Here is a 25687-nt window from a genome sequence, read left to right on the forward strand (position 1 = left end):
AAGACCTTCGACGAAGTCCATAGAAATATCGGCCTACACCTGTGTAGGAAGTGCCAAAGGCTGTAGAAGACTAGTGGAACTTAAGTGTTCGGCCTTGTTACATTGACACACCAAACAAGATCATACATATGCTACAATGGAGGTCTTCATAGCCTGCCAATAGAAATCTGCTCGAATGTGATGCAATGTTTTCTGGATGCCTTTATGAGTGTTGTCATGGTATGTAGAGATGATGGCTAAAAAAAAAATTTGTAATAAATAAGAGAATCCTGAATGGTCCATCTAGAGTCCATGGCCCCCTCTATAAATTGCTTGTGCATATCGAGAAGAACCGAATTGCTGGCATTTTTCTCCTTGACCAAGTCTAAAAGAATAAAATGAGGCTGGTCGATAGCATATAGAAGCGGCAGAGTCTCCAAACGTCGTGATAAGGCATTGGCTGCCTTGTTTAACCTGTCTGCACGGTATTCCATAGTAAAGTCGAATCCCATCAATTTACAAATCCATTATTGTTGAGGAGAAGTCGTGAGTCACTGCTCCAGCAAATATTTAAGGTTGTAATGATCAGTACGAATAAGAAATGTGCAACCCCATAAGGACGGGTGCCAATGTTGGATAGCTTTGGCCGACCCGATTAACTCGTGTTCATATACTGGCAATTTGTGTGTCGTACTGCCAGCTATCAGCTGAAATAAGCAATAGGTGAAAGTGCTACTATAGAACGGCCCAATCCCCCACATGATGCGTCACACTCAACCTCAAATAAATCTTCAAAATTGGGAAGTTGCAGAACTGGTGCAGATGCAAGTGATAATTTGAGATCTGAGAAGGACTGTGTGGCTTGATCATTCCAAATAAAGGAATTTTTCATGAGGATATTTGTCAATGGTGCTGTAATCGGTCCATAGTTTATGATAAATTTCCTATAATATTTTGCCAATCCCAAAAACCCTCTAAAAGCAGAGGTATTCATAGGTTGCGGCCAATCGGCAATAAATTAAATTTTCTCCGAATCAACTATGACCCCATCATGGGAAATAATATGGCCGAGATAGCCACATGTGATGTCACAAATGAGCATTTCGATTTCTTTATATATAATTGATGGGCATGTAACAGTTGAAATACCAATCTTAAATGATCTAAATGTTGATGCCCGAATTGGCTGTAAATGAGTATGTCATCAAAGAAAACAAGTACAAATTTGCAAAGATAGTTGCAGAATACCTCATTAACGCCTAGAATGTGATTGGGGCGTTGGATAACCCAAATGGCATGACCAAAAATTCAAAGTGGCCGTGATGAGTGTGAAAGGACATTTTCTCGATGTCATCTAGATGCATACGAACCTGATGATATCCAAAGCGCAAGTCCCATTAGGTGAATATATATGACTCATGCAGTTCATCTAAAAGCTCCTCCACCATAAGAATAGGGAACTTATCTTTCACATTTTGGGCATTCAAATCCCAATAATCGACACAAAATTGCCATGTACCATCATGTTTCTTAACGAGGAGGACTAGTGACAAAAATGGTGAACGACTGCTGCAAATAAGGCCTTGTTGTAGCATGGTTTGGCATTGTCTTTAAATTTCATCTTTCTGTAGGTATGGGTACCGATAAGGTCAAACGATCACCACTTTTGAGCCCTATTTTAAACATATCCAATGGTCACAATGCCTCAAGGGAGGCAGCCTAGAGGGCTCTTGTAATAAGTCCGAGAACTCATCCAGGAGATGTTCTATATTATTGTCCGGATTGTCCTATGTGTGAATCGTATGAATGTGATGTGGCTTGTCCACGTGACTGCCCTATAATAGTACTTGTTGTCCGCCCATTTCAAAACTCATAGTAAAATCCCAAAAAATAGGGCCTAATTTTTGCAGCCATTTAATACCCAATACCATATCATACCCAGATAGAAGTATGACAAAAAAACTTGAATGAAAGAAAGTCGTACCGATTGAGAATTTTACTTTTTTACTGATGTCGTAGCTAGGAACTTTTTCTCCATTGGCAACCAAAATTGTTGTTGTTGAGTGTGGAAGTATTTTTAGTTGAAGGTGTTGAGCAGTGGTCAAATGGAAAAAATTATGTGTACTTCCCGAATCCAGAAGGTTGACAAGGTCCTGGTCCATCACCCGAATGCGGACTTGCATAGTTTTGGTGGATTTCTGTCCTATAATGGCATGCAAAGAGATTTCTGGTGGATCCTCCTCAGTAGAATCATCAAGTTGTTGCGGTTTTGTGATTTCATCAACCTCTAACCATAACAAACATTTACATTGATGGCCTGCCCTGTATGTTTCATCACAATTGTAACATAAGTTCTTTGCCCTGGGCTTAGCCATCTCCACACTCGTTAATTTTTTAATATACTGGGTGGGTGGGTTGCTAGGCCTTTTATCTGCTACAGGAGTAATACTAGGATGATTTCTGACCTATTGCCCTGCTGGAGAAGCTATCTGAGGGTTAGTGTTTCACCTCCCTTGCCAGTTATTGGAAGGGTTCCGGTCCCTTTGCCAAGTTGGTCTCTTGTTTTGAACTTTTTGTCGAAGTTCCAATGCACGAGCTAGATTCATTGCTCGAGCTAAGCCAGCAGGTGCGTGGAGCTCCACCTCTAACCTTAATGACTCAGTAAGGCCTGGTGTAAATAAATTGACTTGCTGGTATACGCGAACCATCTAAATGGCTCATGCCAATTTTTCTTGGAACTGTTTTTTATATAGTTCCACTAGGCCAGTTTGTTGTAATAGCAATAGATCCCCCAAGGGGTTACTGTGGGCTGGAGGATGTAACCGGATAGTGCATAACTCCTTAAACTCTTCCCAATCTAGCACCAATATATTCAACTCTACTTGATGAAACCAGAGTTGTGCTTCATCAAGCATGTGGAAGTCGAACAGTCCCACCTTATCAATTTCTAATGTTCTCTGATGGGTAAAAAACTTTTTGCAGCTATGTAACCAAATCAAGGGGTCATCTGACCCATTAAAAGTATGGAAGTCAAGTTTTGTATACCTTGGTACGGTGCCTCCTCCTTGGCTGAAATTTCCCATTTGGCTAGGAAAGGCAGTGTGCCCTATAAATTGGTCTCTCCCTGTGTTTAATGAGTTGTCCTCTCCTCTTTGCTCCAGGGTTGAATTTCTTCCCACTATAATATTTCCCAACATTCCAGGCAGTCTATTAATCTGGAGATTAATATTTGGAATTTTTTGTAACTTCTCCATGATTATGGCAAACTTTCATTCATTCTCTACTTATTTTTCTTCCTGTGTCTACTGCTCTCTGATCATCAACTCTTTTAACTCACCATTTTTGGGCTCCCCCGTGTTACCCTACTCTGATACCAAGTTTTTATGGTCCCTAGCCATAGATCGAGTAACTCGGTGTGGGATTTATGAATCCAGCACTGTAATAAAACTGTTGCTCTCGGTAAGGATGAAAAGGAGGTTGTTCTCGATAAGACTGAAAAGAAGTCTCCTTTCTTTGTTTTTCTCAGTAAGGGTTAAGAACCCTTGCTGCTCGTGCTCACTACTGAGAGAGTAAGGACCCTCTTGGCCAGGTACTGATGTTCACGTATGAGGGATTAGGTGTTCCTAATCCTGCCTTGCTCGTGTATAGGCTAAAGCACCTCTTTAGAGGTTGCTCTCGGGTTGGGGATTGGGGAAACCCCTACCCTTGCTCGGAATGAAGGAGGGAATGCCCCTCTTGCTGCTGTTGATGAAGGGGAGGCTATAGCAGCTGAGTGAACTCAGAAACAGCAACAATCCTTTCCACTTTGATTCGGTAAAATCAATGCAAACATAATTTAAAAAGGAAGAGAATAAACCAAAATCTAGAGAGAAACTATACCTGGAGCTCGTCAAGGAGACCTCAAAAACCCTAGAGCTCATCAAAGAGAACTCCAAACCCTGTTTAACCTAATTCAATGCTTGTCCTTCTTCTATTTCTCTACCCTCTAAATAGGGTTTGATGTCATTAAAGTTTTAGGGCTTAAATTTACAATTTTGCCCCTACGACCTGGATCCTTACATACTTAATGAAAAAATATACTTAAAAAATATAAAATATGAAATTTAAAAGTAATTAACTCAATGAGTGATTGCCACCTCTTTTGGGTGACTCAGTGAGCTATTGAGTCCTCAACATTACAAAACCTTGTTTCTGGTACCATAAATGTGTTAAAATTTCCAGATATGAACCAAGGTGGAGACATCCATTTGTCAAAGTAAAAAGGCTTGCTATTAGATTTTTTGTATCAAACAGATTTATGTTTAAAACAACAATCTAGCCAATTGATGGGCCAACAAACTAGGGGTTTCATTGGTCAAGCTGTTGGAAGTGGGTGTATAGTCTGGTTTAGGCCTCTCATGTGGTTTCAGATTTTTGAGAAGGGTGCAAATGCCTGTTTGAATGAACAAACCTATTGTAACCAACTTGATTTATTCAATTGACAGCAATGATTTACGTTGCTTGATCTATTAATAGAGTTTTGACTCTAAACTATGGGTCACCTAGGTCTTTTGGTAAACTTCATCGTATTTGAAGACTTTAGATGGAAAAAATAACTGGTCAATGGTGATTAAATAGAGTCAATGTTGCTAGCTTTTTCCCATCCTTGTATTTTCTTGAGTATATATTGATGTGTGTTAGAAAAAGGATGTATAGTCAATTTTTTTCCTAGTAAATAGGTCAATATTTTTTCTATTTTAGCCATTTGAATTAGATTGAAAAGTAAATTTCATTTTTCCTCTTTTAATGTTTTTTACATTTCTGATGTCTTCATGCTTGACATTCAGTTCTCTATGGATTATACAGTCTCATTTTTCAAGCTTGTCAAAGTATCATAATATGTAGTGCTCATGGAAGTGTGGTTTCTCTTTCTCTTTTTATTTTTTATTGTTTCTAAATAAGTTACTCTAGTTTTGCTTAAAGGATGTAAGTTGTTACAATGGGGACCCACCATGGTTCTCGACCTGGTGGGACCCACCATGAGGACGTGGGACACCAAGAAGAGTCCTCTCCCAAGCAAGCACGAGTTAAGGAATTAAGAATCACAAGCTGAATTGGGTTAGAAGAAGACTTGAGGATCAAATGGGGCACACAAATATCTCACGAGCTGGTAAACTTATCAAGATGAGCTAGTAGATCGTGAGGGACCCACAAGGATAAGGCCATGAGCTTGCCTCCTCCCTTATATTTACGTGAATGAAGAAAGAGTTCTAGTTCAACTCATATTAGTCTTCTAGTAGATTGGTTTGAATAGATTTATCTTAGAGAGTTAGAGTTGGAATGTAATTAGGATTGAAAGGCTAATTGTATAAGGACTTTACCTCTTCCTCTACTATAAATAGAGGTGTTGTAATTCGGTATTAATCAAGTTACACATCTCATTCTTGAGTTAATCTCTCTTTCTCTCTCTTTGCTTGGCACCACCTCTCTTTTCTATTTTATTTTTTCTTCTCTCTACTCTGGAGTTGTTCTTCCCTTTTCTTCTTTTTTTATTTCTTCTTTATCTTGCTCGGAATTATGAAAAAGGGATCCTAAATTCAACATGGTATCAAAGTATTATATTTAGGATCCCTCGTCAAAGGAATGCTCTAAAGAAGTGATGATCAACATCACTCAAAGAAAGCTCTTTTATGAAGGAAGAACACATGCCGAGAGATAAGTGTTCAATTTTTTTCATTTCATGTTACTCGTTTCTGAATTTAGAAGATGATTTAAGGATGAGTATGTAAATTCTTTCATCTTATTATATTATGGATATGCATGCCTCTCTATATAGAAGGAGCTATCAAAATAATTTTGTCGGTTTGGAAATTCTGTATACTGAGACCAGTCCATGATCAGATTGTTGGATTTTTTTTCCGTGGGATAAGAGTTCCCTGATATAGAAGATTGTTATTGAGTCTCTTATGAGTGGTATTAGAGAAAAAAATCAGAATAATAATTTAGCATCAATGCTAAAATTTCCCAAACATCGAGTTGTTTGAAGTGTACTACTTGGTGTTATTATTAGATTTTTTTTGAAGAAGAAGGGCCTATCATGGCTGAAGAAAATATGAATATCAAAGGTGATATACTGAGAATTACCACCACACCCTTATGTGGGGTATCAAATTTTATGAGTTGGTCCACATCGGTTTGGAGGTTCCTTATAACTAAAGACCTACTTGGTCACCTCACCACCCAAGGACCACCTATTGATGAAGATGATATTTTTTATAACAAATGGTTGAAAAATGATACTTTGGTGATTAGTTGGCTAATCAATAGCATGGAAGAACATGTCTCAAACAATGTTATTCATCTTGACACTGCTAAACAAATTTGGGAGACATGTGCTAAATTGTACTCTTGCCCGAATACTCTACATAGACCATATGATATTCTCCAAAGAATGTTGAATACTAAACAAGAAGAAAATATCCATGAGTACTTGGCTCGCTTTAGAGATTTTCTTCAAAAGTGGAAGTTATCTCAGCCTTCAAGCACATATATTTTTATACAAGACAAATAGAAGGAAGCCTTAATTACTGCTATTTGTCTTGCAAATGTTAAACCCCAACTTGAGATTGCTAAGAGTCAACTTTTGAGTGCTTCTGATGTCCCCAAGTTTGATGATGTATGCACAACACTACTTCGTATTCTAGACACTTCTTCCTCCACTACTGAAGTATCATCTGCTATGTATTCCGATCATAGAGGATCATCATCTGACCACGGCCGAGGCTAAGGTAGAGGTTATAGAGGAGGCAAAGGAAGAGGTGGAAGGACAGGTGCTGGCAGAGCAGACGGGAAAGAATGTACTCATTGTAAATAAATTGGCCACACTATAGATCATTGCTATTACGGGGCATGCACATACTGTGGACAATATGGCCATTATAAAGAAATATGCTATAAAGCCAATGGATAGTCAGAATTAACAAGGGCTAATCAAGCCTTTATAAGTTATACAAAAGAAGAACAACCCACAAAATCAGCAGCACAGAAATTTTTTACTGATGAAGAGTATGAGCTAATTCAGAAAATGAAGACAATGCTGGGTTCTTCTCCTAGTTCCTCCACAACTACTGCTACCACTACCGCTTCAGGTATGCTATCTGCCTCATCTTCATCCTGGATAATTGACTCAGGAACCTCTTAGCATCTTACAGGTAACAAAAATTTATTACATTATCTATTTCTGAGTCTTTCACACAAGTTTGTTATCATAGCTGAATGTTCTCAAACCAAGTCCAAGGGAAAGGTTCCACTTCTGTCACACCATCACTTCTGCTCACTGATATTCTTTTCGTTCCTACTTTCCCTTTGAATCTATTATCTGTTAGTCAGTTGACAAAATATTTTAATTGCTCTATTACCTTCTCACCCACTTCATGTGTCTTTCAGGATCTTATAACGAAGCAAGTGATTGGTGGAAGCCATGAACAAAGGGGGCTTTACTACTTGGATATGCTGAAAATAAATATGGTTTCTACTACTGAAAATGAGACACGGTTATGGCACAATCGGTTGGGACATCCATATGCACAGTCTCTTCATTATATGTTTCCTTCTCTTAAAGTAAGGCCAGAATTTCATTGTGAGGTTTGTCAATTGAGTAATCATCAAAGGAGTACATACTCTCCTCGCCCAGAAGTCAAAAGTGTCACTCCATTTTCTTTAATTCATACTGATGTTTGGGGGCCCTTGAGTGTCTCCAACATTTCTCAAGAAAAATATTTTATTACATTTATTGATGATTTCACTCCCACAACTTGGTTGTTTATATTTAAGGAGCATTCTGAGATACCATTCATTTTTAAGTCATTTCATGCTATGGTACTCACACAATTTGGTTAGAAAATAAAAATTCTCCGGTCTAATAATGCCAGAGAATATGTTTCCAAAAGCCTTGACTCCTTTTGTCAAGAAAATGGCATTATCCCTCAAACATCATGCGCCTACACTCCTCAACAAAATGGTGTCGTTGAATGAAAAAATCATCATATTCTTGAGGTGGCTCGAGGTTTATTATATGCCATGAAAATTCCATACTTTTATTGGCCTCATGTAGTCCTTACGGCTTGCTTGCTTATAAATCGTCTACCATCCACCGTTCTTGGTAATAAATCTCCTTATTCTAGATTATTACCAAATGATGGTCCGTTTTCACTACCTTTGAAAGTCTTTGGATGTCAATGTTTTGTTCATAGTTCATTATCTAGACACAGCAAACTTGATCCTAAATCTATCAAGTGTATCTTTTTAGGATACTCTCGCACACAAAAGGGTTATGTTTGTTGTAGTCCTACTCGTCAACGTTAATTTGTGTCAAGGGATGTAACATTTTTTTAAGACTCCTCATTTTATTCTGATAGTGCTCCTCCTGGTCTGTCCACAGTACCAAGTTCCCATCGAATGGTTATGCCTCGTGATACATAGATTATTCAACCCCCAGAGCAAGTGGCCGACACCACACCTACCGAGTTAACAGATCCAACAGACGTAAGTTCTTCATTACCAGTTATTTTTGGCCATCAATATGATACTCGTCCTATTTCTATAAGGAAAGAACCTAGATCATGCACTAGACCCTCTACTTCTCATCTCATATCAAAATTTGTGTCTTATCATCGCCTCTCACCTTTATGTTATCAGTTTCTTTCTTCTATTTCCTCCATATTTGTTCCTCAGTCCTATCAGGAGGCTCTACAATATCTAGGGTGGAAGGCAGTAATGGATGAAGAAATGAAGGCCCTTAATGACAATCATATGGTCACTGGTTCCTCTTCCCACATATAAAAAACTCTATGGTTTCAAGTGGGTTTATACTGTCAAACATAATCCAGATGGGTCAATTGCACGACTAAAGGCTTGACTGGTTGCCAATGGTTATACTCAGTGCTATAGAATCTATTATGAAAAAACCTTCTCTCCAGTGGCAAAAATGAATTCGGTAAGTACATTATTATTTATGGCAGCCAACTCAACATGGTCGATATATCAACTTGATGTGAAAATTTCATTTCTTAATGGTGATATTAAAGAAGAAATTTACATGCAACAACCACCTGGGTATGTGGTTGAGGGGGAGTCGGTAAGTAGCCTAAAAAATTCTTTATACGGTCTAAAGCGGTCCCCTCGGGCATGGTTTAAGAAATTTAGTCAAACCATCATAAGGGTCGGCTTTCACAAATGCTCTAGAGATCACTCAGTATTTATAGAAAATACACCGAGAGGTATGGTGATTCTGGCTGTATATGTTGATAATATTATTTTATTTGGGTGTGATTCTGAGGGCATCCAGAAAATAAAGGAGAAAATATGTGCTGAATTCAAGACGAAGGATCTTGGACTACTCAAATATTTTTTGGGTATTGAAGTATTACAATCCAGACATAGGATTGTGCTATCCCAAAGTATGCCCTTGATCTACTAGAGGAGACAAGAATGATGGGATGCAAACCAGCAGACACTCCTATGGACTCAAATACAAAATTATGTGGAGGCACTGGAGAAGATGTAGATATTGGGAAATATCAAAGACTAGTGGGACAACTTATTTACCTGTGTGTAACAAGGCTGGATATTTCATATACAGTAAGTGTGGTAAGTCAATACATGCACAAGCCACAACTTAGTCATTGGCAAGCACTTGAAAGAATACTACGATATCTGAAAGGAGCTCCAGGAAAGGGGCTTCTTTATAAAAACCATGGTCACTTCAACATCGAAGGATTCTCAGATGCAGACTAGACCGGATCCCCAAATGACAAAAAATCTACTTCGGGATTTTGTACGATGGTTGGAGGAAATTTGGTTACATGGAAAAGCAAGAAGCAAAATGTAGTAGCACGGTCTAGTGCAGAAGCAAAATACAAGGCCATGGCACACACTGTTAGTGAACTCATATGGATAAGATCTCTTCTCACTGAGTTGGGATTCTACAAAGAAGCTCCAATATATCTATACTATGACAATCAAGCAACAATACACATTACATCGAATCCAGTCTTCTATGAAATAACAAAGCATATTGAAGTGGATTGCCATTTTATACGGGAAATGTTCCAAGCTAGTTTCCTATCTCTGAAGCATAGATCAACACAAAGTCAAGTTGCAGATATTCTCACCAAGCCAGTCACTCACAAGATTATGTCTACCATATGCAGCAAGATGGGCATTTATGATGTCTTCTCACCCCCAGCTTGAGGGGGAGTGTTACAATGTGGGACCCATCATGGTGCTTGAGTAGGAGGGACCCACCATGAGGACATGGGACACCAAGAAGAGTCCTCACCCAAGCAAGCACGAGTTAAGGAATTAAGTAGCACAAGTAGAATTGAGTTAGAAAACTTGAAGATCGTGTGGGACCCAAAAATATATCACGAGCTAGCAACCTTATCAAGATGAGCTGGAAGATCATGAGGAACCCACAAGGATAAGGCCACGAGTTGGCGTCCTCCCTTGTATTCACGTGAATAAAGAAAGAGTTCTAGTTCAACTCATATTAGTCTTCTAGTAGATTGGTTTGAATAGACTTATCTTAGAGAGTTAGAGTTGGAATATAACTAGCATTGAAAGACTAATTGTATAAGGACTCTACCTCTTCCTTTACTATAAATAGAGGTGTTGTAATTCGGAATTAATCAATTTACACATCTCATCCTTGAGTTAATCTCTCTTTCTCTCTCTTTGCTTGGTGCCACCTCTCTTTTCTCTTTTATTTTTTTTTCTCTCTACCCAAGAGCTCTTTTTCCCTTCTGTTCTTTTTTTTCTTTCTTCTTTCTCTTGCTTGGAATTATGGAAAATGGATCCTAATGCTACATAAGTGTTGAGCAAACTGATCACTCTTTCCTTGTACATTTTATGAGTGCAAACCTGTCTATAATATGGGATAATTTTTTGCCGATAAAGTATAATATGGGATAATTTTGCTGACAAAGAATAATATGGGATAGTGATGCCAACTGGATATAACATTTAAAGACACTAGGTGTATTGGTCTATTTGTGTTTGCAATAGGTGCAAGTGTTGTCACCTAAAACTCTATAAAGATATCCTTGATTACAAGATCCACCATAGAAGCTGAAATAATAACTTTAAAAATGGTCAGAGGAGCCAAACAACTTATGGATTTATTACCATTGATTCCAAAGACAAGCAACCCTATTTTTTTATCTTGATTAATTGATAACCAATTAAGGATTGCTTGGAATAAAAATGAAAGCCTCAATTCCAAGTCTTTTGAAGATAGAGAACTCACATATATAATTGTGAGAAACCTCACTTGGTCGATTGTTTGATTAAAGGATTATAAAGAAACAAATTTAAAATGCTTCAAAAGGGGCCAAATTAATTAAAGGCAATTAAATGAGTCATTGGTAGCGACAACCCAACATATCTAAGTGGAGGTGGCAAGGTGAAATTTCAATAGAAATAAAAAGTGGATGGATTGAAACCTGTAATAGTGAGTCTTATTAAGACATTGAGATGCAGAATACCCTTAGGTACACATCAATTTGAGTGTGACGATGAGGGTAGAGTCTCTAGAGAAGTAGGAACTTTCTTTCAAGCGACACTCATAAGACAAGACAATCGTTGGCGCTAGCCAATTAAATATTCAAGTAATTTTACATGTTTACTATTATTAAATAAAACACTTTGGTATGATTATTTTGTATTTGATTACCCAATTAGGGGAAAGATACTTTTAGAATTTTAGTTCAATAATATCAAACTTACAATACCTTAACATTCTTTCCCAAATCCATAGCCCAATCTCGTTCTTCTCCTTTGTTAACTGTCATTTAGCAAAGTAGTAAATTTTAGCTATGAAAAATTAATTGAATTTGTTTTCAGTTTCTATGTGAAGTTAGAAGAACAAAAGCGATGCCACCCTCATCAAGTGCATCTCTTTTACAAAATTTAGGACAAAAACACAGTTTTCCCCTCCCCTTCTTTCTAATCTTATTGATAGGTTGATAGTTTTTAATAAATATTTTAATTTTAAAATTTTTTCTATATTATTCAAGGAGGCGATACCAGGTTGCTGCAAATTAAATGATCTATACAAGTTATTTAATTGGTATAGATAGTAACCCCACATGAGGGCAGCCTCTCACAGATGATGCAAATCCAACCTGCAAAGCATGCCTGCATCAATGGTAACCATGTGAATGAGTTCCACACCAACTCCCTTACATGATTCATGGGGACTAAAATCCTATACAACCTGCAAATTCAAACTAGAATATTCCAATTTGGTCCAATTTCCATGCTCTCTAGAAGTTAAATCTTAAAACCAACTTTCACATGCTCTTTGTTTGTCACTGATGTAATCGGTATTAATACTTAATAAGCATAGGGAAAATGCCATACAAAAGTAGCTTTTTGATTGACCATCTCTCCCATCTCATGCGGCATCAACTCATCTTTTTGCTTCCATAGGTCCTCGTTTCCCAGGTGGAGCTGTCATCATCTCTGCCTCCAGGGGAAACAGGACCAAATCAGTGCTAGTACAATTGTTCAGCAATTTCTCTCTTTCACGTACTGTTGTATCACCATGAAGCTGCAGATTTGTCAGCTGTGTTGCCCTCGAGTTAGTCCCAATGTCCAACCTGGCCAATGGTGTTGGTGCATCATAGCTTTGAGAATAGGATCTGAAAGCTGGTTGGGGAAACCTGTCAGTCTGCAATGAAGACAGGTTTCTGACATCTCCAATTCTCAGATTACGTGCTGGCTGAATGGTTTGTGAGGATCCATATTGCCCGTCACTGACGGGTAAGTAGAAAGACGGCTGCTTTGTTCTGTAACCTATCGCTTCTTCCCTTTGAGTCTTCTTCATCATTGCTTAAGTTTATGATCAGAGAGGCCTTGGGGAGTGGGTTCTGTCTTTCCCTGAATAACCCCCACAAATAGCACTTGCCGAAGATCCCTGAATGTCATTTAAATATTAGTGCAGAAACGGTAAGAACTGGGAGCTGGTAGTGATATGGCGTCTGCCAATGTAGAAAGAGTGCTTACTCCAGTAGCTCTGGGGCAGTTCAAGGGAAGTGAAAATGAGAACCTCAGTGCGACCAACTGATGCTCTCAACACCAATTCTCTGGACATAGTTTCATCGAGCAGGTCATTGTACAGATTCTCATCCCTAGCACGGAAAGTGGGAATCCCAGATTCAAGGAAAGAACTAGCAAAGAAATACTGTGTGCCCTTCAATGAACACAAGCAATGGAAGAACCTTTCAGTTTCTGGAAAGAAATACAGTGAAATGTTGTCATCAGTGGGGGGTGAGATTGCAAAGTTTCTTGGCCATGCGGCAGCTTTTGGTAGCTTTTCAAAGTGAAGAAATGGCTTTAGAGTAGTGGCCTCTTGAAGTATCCTCGGGCATGCTTTATCTGATAGATGTGCTGCAATTCTGCCATAGATATCGCGGCTTATTTTGAAACATCCCCTGCAGCGACGACGAAATACAACAAGATTACAGTTCATATACAAGATCTATATGCAGTATGTATAACAGGAAACCATAAGAAAAAAGTATAAACGAAAAATGTTTTATGTTTGTGTCAAGATCACAGTTCAAGTACAAGATCTATTTCTTGAAGAGAGATTTGGGTGAACAATTGGAGATTGCACTGGTTGGGCACAACGGAACCGTGAATCCTTTCATGATTACTATGAGGATTAATGAATTTTTCAAGTTAGAGTTCTTGACGGGTGACTATCACTAGGGGAACATCAATAAATCTTTATGTTATGGTTTTTTTGTTTTAGTTTTTACATTTACATTTCTTAATTACATTAACACTTAAATTTTCAATAAGCACTAAATTCACCCCGACCCCCCATCTTGAGACGCCACCTCTGCCAACAACTGTAACTCGACCTACCATTTCATATGTTGTTACCTGGTGAGAAGATTCATGAAAAATCCTGGGAAAATTCATTTGGATATGCAAATCACATGATAATTAGATATTTGAAGGAAAGAGAAAGAAAGAGGTTCTTGTACATCTGAGGAAGGAAATCTAGTGACTTGAAAAAGTAAGAAACAAAATATAGTAGTAAGATCCAGTGAAAATGTTGAATATATACCAAGGGTGCACAGAACTTGTGAGTTGATTTGGGTGACCTCCATTCTTTTCGAGTTTAATGTGGTGATAAAAGTCATATTTTTCATACTATAGTCATGCAAGCAAGGGGAGCTAGGGGAATCAAAATTAGATATTTAGAGACTTGGGTGCCAAGCAAGATAAAGGAAGGGAGGAGCCAGCCCAGGGATATTTGTGGTATTTTGTGAAAAAAAGTCAAAAAAATTAGTCAGCTAAAAAGATGTCTTAGTTTCCTCTTAGGAGTTCTAATTTTCTATTTGATGTAATCTCTTAGTTAAAGTTTTAGTTAAAGTAGGAGTTTCCTATTTGATGTAATGTATAAATTATAAACAGAGGAAGCTTGGTTAGGGGCAAATCAGCCTTAACTCTTTATTCCTTTTCCTCTTTGTTCCACTCTTCCCTCTCACTCTACTAGTGCCCTATCTCTCTGTCCCTTCTCTATCCTCCTCTCTCCAAACTTTTCCCTCTTCTCTTCTTCTTGCACGAACACTCTCATTCTCTCTTTCTCTCTCCTTCCTTCTTCCCTTCTCTTCCCTTTCCTTCTTCTCTAGATCTACTTTTACCCTTTTCCGAAGCCTCTCAATTTTTCCTTGCACTTTCCTGAAAAGATAGAACCTTTCCAACGACGGTTCTATCAAAGTGTTATTAAAGTAATCCTTTGTAATCTTCTTCAATCATGGTGAAACACGAGATACATGGAACTAAAATAGCAAGAGGAAGCTGCCGCTCACGAGTTCAATTCAGAAAATTGGACAAATCTCTACACACAAGTGGAGAAACTTTGAAATTTGAGAAACAAGATGGATCACTTGACATGTCTAGTGCAATCTCTCATGGAAGAGAGGCTTTCAAGACGTTCTTCCCCTTCAATGAATGTTGGACAGGGAAGCCTTGTCCAAATCTATTTTTGAAATGGTATCCTCCCCATCACCACCGTTATTGCCTACACCAACCATTCCCAACCTATCTCCTTACCAAAATGTTTCTTCGATTCCTAACCTCACACATCCTCCTTAACCAAGACACTCCCTCTCCACAAATCTACCTCCATTCTCTCAGTCATCACACCCTAATTCCTATCATCTTGACATGTCGCATACCATACCCAAGGTTGCCCAAACAATTCCACATTTTTCACCTCAATCTCCCATTTGATTCCATTCCATATAGCCTCGTATGGCCATGTTGGATTTTCCTAGGTGCAACGCTAAAGTGATCCAGACAAATAGGCCTATATGGCTGAGGAATTGTTTGCCTACCACCAAACCGAGGAAGATCAATGGATTTTATTAGTCTCATTTCATCATGAATATGATGGTAGAAGGTGGTTCCAATGGCATGAAAAGGACTACTCCTCTCTTGGCAAGTGTTTTTTCAAGCTCTGTATGTTTGTTTTGGACCCACTCAGTATCAAGACTTCGATTCTCTCTTGACCAAGCTCAAGCAGATAGGCTTTGTCTAGAATATCAAGCTATGTTTGAAAGAATTGCAAATAGAGCTCAATAGTCAGAACACATCCGGGTGGGAAGTTTCATTGGAGGACATAAGCCTGATTTGGCGGCGGAAGTGGGAGTATTTCATCCTAAAACTCTTATTCAGGTAATTTACCATGCCACACTTCAGGAAGAAAAACTGTCACTCTAATTGCCTCAACCCAAGGAACCTCCTTTTCTGCCATTCCAGTCCCCAACTCCAATAACAACCAACAAAGCTACCCTCATTCCCCATGGAGTCCATTATAAAAGCAAGGGTTAGTGCTTTAATTTTTGCGAGAAATTTGTTCCAGGTCATAGGTACAAAACATTTCAAATGTACCTTTTCGAGGAGGAGGAGGAGGAGGAAGATCATCACCTCAAATTGTTGTTACAGAAGACCACATACTAAACCCTGAAGTATCCTTCCATGCCCTTTCTAGGACACTCCAATTTCTAACCATGCAACTCAACAATGAGGTCCAAGGTCATATGGTACATATTGTTAGAAGATGGGGCTTTAGCCCACATGTCAAAGGAAGAATGCCCAGACGTCCAAGAGGTGACATCTGGCTAAACAAGAAGACTTCTCATAAATATGGCATGAAAGCGTAATTAGTTAAAGAGATATGTCTTTTATTTTGTAATAAGGCATGAAATGGTTGGACACTTTAGGAGAGGCTGTATGGGACTTTAGTAAGATGACAATGGAATTTTTCTGTCAACGCAGCACCATATAAGTGGTAGGTTGTTTCAAATGGTGAGCCTCACTCTTGAAGGCAGGATATTTTGCATACGTGGATACCCTTAGAAGCCAGTCTTCTTCCAAATTGTGGCACCAATAGGAGCACAAGGTGAACAAAATATTCCTCCTCGAATGAAGAATTTATTAACTATTTTCCATGATATTGTCTCAGCACCAATGGCTTACCACCAAAGAGATATCAAGACCATTGAGTTCAACCAACAAAGTGCCTCCCTACCAGCACATAGCCTTACAAGTACTCTCATGTGTTGAAAACAGAAAGATTAGTCAAAGAGATGCTTCAAGAAGGGATAATTAATCCCAGCAACAGTCCATACACTTCCCTTATTTTAATAGTTAAGAAAAATTATGGATCTCATAGGTTTAGTGTGGACAACCAGGCCCTCAACAACGTCACTTCCAAAGACAAGTATCCCTTTCCCATTATTGATGAATTTTCTTGATGAATTATGTGGTGCAGAGATTTTCTTCTAAACTTGACCTTTCCTCGGGCTACAATCAAATTTGAGTAGCTAATAATGATGATTAGAAAACCGCATTTAGAACACATGATGGACAACATGAGTTTCTTGTGATGCGTTTTGAACTGATTAATGCACTGACTTCCTTTCAATACTTGATGAATGATGTTTTCTGGCCCTATTTGAGGAAATGTGTACTTATCTTCTTTGATGATATACTAGTCTACAAGAAGAGTTTTGAGGATCATCTAGGTCACTTGCATGAAGGGTTAAGATTCTCCAAGTCAAGTCATCAAAGTGTATTTTTTCCTCAGCTAAAGTTCACTACTTAGAGCACGTGGGCTCCAAAGAAGGGGTGTCAACTGAACATGACAAAATTCAAGCCATGCAAGATAGACTTCAACCTACCATCCCAAAATAATTGAGAGGCTTCATGGGATTAACAAGGTATTATAGGAGATTTTTGCAAAACTATGCTACTATTATTAGGTCTTTAAATTTGCTACTTAAAAATATACATTCTTATGTCCTCAAATAACTGAATATGAACTTCCTCCCCTTTGAAATCTGTGCCTAACTTTTCTAAAAAATTAATTATTGAGTGTGATGCTTTTGGATTGGGAATTGAGGTTGTTTTGATGCAAGAAGAGCAATTTATTTCCCACTTTAGCTGACCTCTCAAGGGGAGAATGCTCTCTTTGTCCACCTATGGTAAGGAAATCTCTACCTTGGTACAGTTCAACATTAGAGACCTTACTACATTTGGAAAAAAATTACTTTTTGAACCAACCTTTGCTTACATTAAATTTTTCTTCCAAAGAGAATTAGTACACCATGAGGCAAAGGTGGTTGGTTAAATTGATGAGATATGACTTTGATATTATATACAAAAAACTGAATGGGAATGGTACAGTTGATAGTCTGCCAAGGAGACATGACCATACACTTCTTATTCTATGTGCTTCTCTTGTTCCTTTGGTTTTACAAGATATCAAAACTACGTATAGCACTGATCCACTACTCCTAGAACAACTTATTAAGGATTGGGAAGACTGTACATTGGCCCCCAACTACAAAAGAGTCAATTCCTTACTCTTCCTCTATAATCGGGTAGTGGTTCTGTGTACAACAAAGAAATGGTACATGCAATTTTGAGAGAGATGCACAACTTCTCCACAACCAATCATGTAGGTTTCCTAAAAACCTTCCATAGGGTGAGAAACACTATTTCTTAGCTGGGGCTCAAAGCTAATGTTAAAAAATAAATAGTAGCGTGTGATAAATAATCAAATATGACACAACTACTCCGACGGGTCTCTTGCAGTATTTGCCCCGTCCAGAAAGAATATGGAAGATGTTTCCATAGATTTTATTGAGGGACTACCACCATCTAAGGTAAAGACAAATTGTCTAGTACTAATGGATACATTGGGCAAGTATGCTCACTTTTTGTGTCATGCAACATCCACACACTATCAAAACAATTGTTGAAGTATATGTTATACATGTGGCAAAATCCATGGCATGACATAAACTATATTCCTGGATAAGGACTAAATTTTATAAGCTCATTTTTTAGAGAATATTTTTTTTTGAAAGGTACCACCTTGAAGATGACCACAACTCACCACCATCAGACGATGACCAAACAAAGGTGGTGAATCATTGATTGGAGATGTACTTGTGAGGGTTTGTCAATAAGAAACCCATTACATGGACTTTTTATCTGCCAAGGGCAGCTAAATATTCCTAAAATACCTCCTATCACACTTCCTTCAAGATGTCTCCTTTTGAGGTTGTCTATTGCAGACCTCTCCCCACTTTTCTTCCTGTAGGTGAGCACTACAAAGGTCGTTGCTCTAGAAGAAGCCTTTTAAGACTCAGATCAGTCATTAAAGGTCAACAAGCACCAGCTCACCTTAACCAAACAAAAAATTAGCATGACACAAGGCACTAAGAGGTGGAGTTTGTGGTTGATGACTTCGTAGTTCAAGCTTCAACCCTATAGGTAATAGTTTCTTGCGGCTAGGAGGAATCAAAAGTTGTCTCCATGATTTTTTGGACCTTACAAAATACTTAAAAGAATTGGGAAGGTGGCCTATAAGTTGGAGTTGTTAGTAAAAGCTTCTATTTGTCCAGTCTTCCATATTTCCTAGTTAAGAAACACATTGTCTCGACCACACTTCTAACCATTGAAGCTGATGCTGCTGCCATTCTTTATTCATTCTCGAAATGCAACACGTTCAACATGGAACAAGATTACACACACAGCTATTAGTGCAATGGGCTCATGCCCAAAATATATTTTACAACAATTCCCCACTTTTCAACCTCGAAGTCAAGCTTGGTCTTCCGGGGGGTGGAATGATAGAATTCATAATTTTTATACTATACTTACATGGGCTATGGAAGGAGGATCTAAGGGAATCAAATTAGAAAGTTTGGAGAAGACTTGGACACCAAGCAAGAAGAAGGGGGTCTCCAACTTGGGTGTATGTTTGGTATTTTGTCAAAAAAGTCAAAAAATTTAGCCAACAAAGGAGTCTTGTGTATCTTAGTTTCCTATTAGGAAGTCTAATTTGCTACTTGATGTAATATCTAGAGTAAGAGTTTTAGTTAAAGATGAAGTTTCCTATTTGATGTAATGTTGAGTTTTAATTTGGAAGAAGTTTGGCTATGGCAAATCAGCCTAAGCCTTTATTCTTTTTCCTCTTTGTTCTTCTCTTCCTCTCTTTATCTACTCGTGCATTATCTCTTTCTCTCCTATCACTCTCTTCCGTCTTTTCTTCTCCTCCCATGAGCTCTCTCTCTCTCTCTCTCTCTCTCTCTCTCTCTCTCTTTCTCTCACCTTCCTTCTTCCCTTCTCTTCCCATGTTTTTTTCTCTTTGTTAACTTTCAAAGAGGAAGCATGAAAGAATGAGAGAAAAGGAGAAAAAGTAAGAAAGATATGAGAAAAGAGAGTGAACAAGGAGGAGCACATGTATTGATATGAAGAGAAAATTATGAGTGTTGTATCCCTTGCTCTTTTATAATAAAAATACAATGGCTTATGCTAAAAATAAAATTTTATAAAGTTTTTAATTACATCTAATAATATCTCAATAAATCTAATCACAATAATTGGTAAAAAAGAAACTAAAACTAAGAAAATAAGGAGAAAAACTTCCTTGCACATGTTCTCCATTTAGATTCTTTTTCTCCTCTTATTCTTGGACTTTGTTTCAACTGTGAAAACTCAACATAGATTCCTTGGTAATAGCTTCTTTTACACTCCCCCTAAAATTAGGATTTGTAACTTCAACTTGCAAACAATCTTCGTCATGACACATGTTTAGCTAAAAAATAAATTCTAATCTTTTGTCACTTGGAAAAGAAATTGTGATTGCAAAAGAAATTCTAATTTTCTTGGTTTATCTTGCTTGTAGTCTTTATCTTGTTCTCCCTCTTACTTGGATATTTTGGTTACATAAAATTTGATTACTACAAATTATAGAATCCTTCATTATCTGTTACCTCGTACTTGTACTTCTTCTTTTGCTTCTCCTCCTCAAGTTGAGGATAGTTGTAGTTCTTTACCAAGTGACCCAATATTCAAAAGTAATGGTGAGAGAAGAAAAGTCACCCCTACCTGTTGAATTTATGGAAAAGTGAAATACTTCATTGACATTAATAACTTGTTGTAATTAGAGTACATGAACCTCTATTTATAATAGAGGAAGGTAGTAGTATCCAATTACAATAAAATTACCCTTGTCCCAATTACACCCAAACTCTAACACATAAGGTAAGTCCTAACATAATTAGGTAACTCAATATTGATAAAAGACAAATATAACTTAAACTAAAACTCTTCTTGGTCATGACCCTAATATAAAGATACTTTTGTGAGTCCTTCTTGATTTTCCAACTGATGTGATAAGGATGTCAGCTCTTTGTAATCATTGTGGGTCCTACTTCTTATGGGCTTGGGCCCATCTTGTGGGCCTTCCTTGGTCATGTGGCCCATCTTATAATAATCTTACATATGTGGGCCTTCCTTGGTAGTTTTGGCTTGATCTTAGCTTCCAACATTCCCCCTCAAGTTAGGAGTGAGAGAACAACATGAACTCTCAGCTTGCTGCAAATGATGTATAAAATATTTTTTTATAAAATGGCACATCTTCCAATATGTCTTCATCTTCCAACATTCCCCCTCATGATGTTGTGTCCTTCCTTGAGGCCCTGCGGCATTATAAGTGAGAGTAAAAATCACTCCTAGCCGGTAAGCCATTGCTTCATACTCCAGTCTAAATTCTGGATGTAGGGCACACTCCTCTGCTATCGGTAGTGTGTCTATCAGCATTGCTCTGAAGTGTCCACCATTGTGTCCCTCCACAAGACAATGACTCTCAAGTGGTAGGAGACATAAAAGCCATTACGGGGGAGGGGGGATAACATGGACGTACTCATAAGTTCCTCCGTCATGGACTTCCAACCACAAATAATTTTCATCTTTTGGATTGGGATGAAGCTCCTCTGTCGTGGACTCCCAACCAAAAATAATTTTCATCTTTTTGACGGGGATGAAGTTCCTCCATCATGGAATTCCAACCACAAATAATTTTCATTTTTTTGACGGGGATGAAGTTCCTCCATCGTGGACTTCCAACCACGAATAATTTTCATCTTTTTGATGAGGATGAAGTTTATCCGTTGGACTCCCAACCACAAATAATTTTGATCTTTTTGACGGGGTAAAATAAATGATGACATGAGGCCACCTCTTACTCAATAATAATGTCCCCAAAGAGACATAATAGTTCAGCTGAATATAACACGACCATCTTCCAACACATATATAACAAGAACCAAATAGTAAACTTTGTCAAAGAACCCATGAAATAATCTGATATAAAAATTTCTTCTTTGATGCTCAAGCTTCATCTTTTGTGCTCTCCCTTTCTTGAATATTTTGGTCACATAAAATTATCCACAACATAAGGAATAAAATACCTCTTTCTTGTTCTTCTTCTACTTCTCCCCCTCAAGCTGGGAGGTAATGGCAGTGATCCCAGCTTGAACCAAACATCATAGAAGTAACAATAATCCCAAATAACAGAGATTTGTAAATAAACCCTCAAACCAGGGAGAAGTGAGATATTTTCCTGATATATCAACTCAAACAGTGATATGAAACAATCGGCATAAATTCGGATTTTTCAATACAACAGGATACCAGCATGACCTTTGATTCTTCCAATTCGAATATATCTCTCAATATAGATCAGATTGAGATGAAATTTTTTCCTTATGAAATTAGAATTAAATAAATTTCATCCAATTATAACATCTCTTCAGAAAATATAATTATCATAAGATAAATAATCTTATAGGTTTCGGTCTCTGTCATTTGGCCGAACTAAGTTCGGTTTCTCCTATTTTTCCATAACAACCATTGACTCTTCCAAGATCAATATCTCCTTATAAAAAAATCATATCGAGAATTGGTTGAATAGGTCAGAAAATAGACTTACATAAATTTATCTTGATATATAATTATCCATATAAAGTCTCTTTCTTGATAGCTTAAAATACCTTAGAAGTTGATGCTTTCTGCTGCCGCTCGAACCTCTTTTTCAATTTGACCTTTGTTGCTTCAAATATCAATTTCTCTTTGTACATAACTCAGATAAAAAATTGGTTGAATAGGTAAAATAATAGACTTACATATATCTAGTTTGATATATATTTCTCCATATAAAGTCTAGTTCTTGATAGCAAAAATTACCTCAAAATCGGAAGATTGTTGCTGCTGCTCGAACCATTTTGCAATCTGACCTTCGCTCATTCAAATATCGATATCTCTCTGTAGATAACTCCGATTGGAAATTTGGAAATTAGACTCAAATATATTTCTGTAAATATATAACTTGCACTATTAAAAACTATGTATAAAGGTAAAAATCACAACGAAAACTACAGGAGTAGGGACTAAGAAAACATAACTACGAACCAAGACCTAGGGTTTAGGGTTTAGAGAAAAGGATCACATTACCTCCATGAGTTGACTAAGTCAACTCAAAAACCTGCTCTGATACCATGTTGAATTTATGGAAAAGTGAAATACTTCATTGACATCAATAACTTGTTGTAATAAGAGTACATGAAGCTCTATTTATAATAGAAGAAGGTAGTAGAGTCCAATTACAATAAAATTACCCTTGTCCCAATTACACCCAAACTCTAACACTTAAGGTAAGTCCTAACATAATTAGGTAACTCAATATTGATAAAAGAAAAATATAACTTAAACTAAAACTCTTCTTGGTCGTGACCCTAAGATAAAGATACTTTTGTGAGTCCTTGATTTTCCAACTGATGTGATAAGGATGCCAGTTCTTGGTAATCATTTTGTGTCCTACTTCTTATGATCTTGGGCCCATCTTGTGGGCCTTCCTTGGTCATGTGGCCCATCTTATAATAATCTTACATATGTGGGCCTTCCTTGGTCGTTTGGGCTTGATCTTATCTTCCAACAAGACCAATGACAAAACTCTAACTCCAATCTAAAATGATTGTTCAAATTTAAGGCAGCCTGTCTTATTTTAGGGCAATAAAAAGAATCTATTCACTTTTAAGGGTGTCTCAAAAATACCACTTGGGTAAAAATTAAAATAATTGAAAGTTATATGTTGGGTGCAAATCTGTTCTTTGCAAGTAGTGGGTTTGAAGGCTTTAATCTAAAGTGATTTTAATTAAAAATAAATTAAATAAATTACTTTGAGGAATAGATAGAAGCTCTCATACTAGCATTGCTCTTCATAGTTCTAAATAAAAAGGAGTCACTTTTAGACCAATAGATGGGATGAAAAAAAACCAAGTTTAACACTAAAGGGAGATAAAAAAACACCAATAAATAATTTTTTTAGTTAGAACATAATAATAGAAACAATCTAAAATAGAATTCTCATCTAAGATAATTTCTTTTCAAAACAACTTGACCAATCAGGAAAAACCTTTTCAACAAAGAAATTCTAGAATAAGGGAGTTTTAAGAAAAATATATTTTGAGTTTAAATTGAGGAGAAAATATTTTATAATATAGAAATTTTAGACTTTATTAAGAAAGCAAACTAAACTCATGTAAGTAGAAGAATGGGAAACTCGTGTTATGTGAGATACAAAAATAGAAACTCTTACGGAATGATGCTCAAGTTGGGAAACACTTAATTAAAATTTAAAAACAACTAGAAAACTTAGTCAAACTAATATTATCATCTCAAAAAGGAAAAAATTGGCATAAAATTCGGAGTTCCACATGCAACAAGCTACCAACATGACCTTCGATTTTTCCAATGTTGATATCTCTCTTTGGAAGCATCCAATTGAGAAACGGTTTGTTGGATTAGAAAATAGACTCACATACCTTTTTTTACATCAAATTTTATTTGCTACTTCAGATATTGATTTCTCTTTGTAGAAAACTCTGATTGACAAAATCCTTTTTGAGTTGAAAACTAGACTAAAATATACTTCCATAAATTTTTAATTTTAAAAATTAAATATTGTTTATGATAATTTAAACTCCAAAGACAAAAATGGGTGCTAGGTAGAAAGGAAGACTCTATCCGCTTTTGCTTCTCCATCTCAAAACCTTGCCACTTTGATACCTTGTTAACTTACAAAGAAGAAGTATGGAAGAGAGAGACATGAGAAAAAGTAAGAAAGAGAGGAGACACAAGAGGGAACCAAGGAGGAGCATGTGTAATTATATGAAGAGGAAAATTTGAGAATGGTGCATCCTTTGATCCCTTACATGGTTTTTAAAAAATGATACAATGACTCGTGCTAAAAATAAACTTTCCCAAACTTCCAAATTACACCCAATAATATCTCACTAAACCTAATCACGATAATTTATAATACGGAAACTAAACTAAAAGAATAAGGAAGAAATCTTCCCCCCACCCCCCACCCCCCCTACATACATGCTCCATTTAGGGTCTTCTTTTCTTCTTGTTCTTTGACTTTTCTTTAATTATTAAACCTCCTTTGCTTGAGACACAACTTAGATTCTTTTATTATAAAATTCTTCAACACCATCCCCCCAATCTATACTTTGTAACTTCAATAAGCAAACAATCTTTGTCATAAAATTTATGTGGCTGAAAAAGAAATTTTTGATCTTGTGTAGATTGAACAAGAAATTATGATTCCAAAAGAAGTTCTAATTGTCTTGATTCATCTTGTTCTTGTCTATATCTTGTTTTAATCTCATCTTGTTGTCCCCCTAAGATATTCTGGTTGCACAAAATTTGATTACCACTTGTAGAATTTGTTGTTGCCTATTACCACATACTTACACTTCTTATTCGACACTCCTCAAGCTAGGAATCTCTTTTTTATTTTCCAAGAAACCCTAGCTTCCACAAAATAATGGTGAGAACAGAAAAAACACCCTAGCCTAATGATCAAACTCCAACTCCTATCTAAAATATCCATTTAAATTTAAAGGCGGTTCAATCCATTTAGGGCAATGGAAAGAGTCTACTCACTTTTTAAGGGTAGGTTAAAATTTCTACTTGAAAAACTAAAATAATAGATTTAAGATATGTTGGGTGCACTCCTTTTTTTTGCAAGTAATGGGTCTATAGGCATTACTCTTAAGTCATTTTAGAAAAAAAATTTGAAGCAGTTTGAGGAATTTAGGGTGTGAATAAAAAGATAGCAGTGCTTATATTTCAAATGGAAGGAGGCACACAATGTTGCACTTCATAATTCCAATAAAGGATGAAGCTTTAGACTAATAGATGTATGAAAAATGACCAGATTTGACTCAAAAGGGAAATAAAAAGTAATTCCTCTATGAACATTTATGATGAGTAGTTACACCAATGG

The 25687-nt window shown here is 37.1% G+C and overlaps 1 protein-coding gene across 1 annotated transcript; it reads right to left on the reverse strand.

The window, feature by feature from the left end:
- Positions 1-530: 530 nt before the first annotated feature.
- LOC137938314 (uncharacterized mitochondrial protein AtMg00860-like) lies at positions 531-973 on the reverse strand. Its single transcript, XM_068783292.1, has 2 exons — positions 758-973; positions 531-686 (listed from the first exon to the last, which is right to left on the reverse strand). The coding sequence occupies exons 1-2, from the start codon at positions 971-973 to the stop codon at positions 531-533; spliced, it is 372 nt and encodes a 123-aa protein (XP_068639393.1).
- Between the last annotated feature and the right edge of the window lie 24714 nt (positions 974-25687).

The sequence above is a fragment of the Aristolochia californica genome, unplaced genomic scaffold (genome assembly GCF_029961685.1).
Source record: "Aristolochia californica isolate CCGP_79_NKW_82.1479 unplaced genomic scaffold, dmAriCali1.0.hap1 SCAF_8, whole genome shotgun sequence".
Classification (NCBI taxonomy): domain Eukaryota; kingdom Viridiplantae; phylum Streptophyta; class Magnoliopsida; order Piperales; family Aristolochiaceae; genus Aristolochia; species Aristolochia californica.

Coding starts and splice junctions, on each gene's coding strand:
- LOC137938314 (XM_068783292.1), bottom strand. CDS start 973: ATGAATACCTCTGCTTTTAGAGGGTTTTTGGGATTGGCAAAATATTAT. Junction 687..757: donor ATTTTGAAGATTTATTTGAG/GTTGAGTGTGAC, acceptor TGCTTATTTCAG/CTGATAGCTGGCAGTACGAC.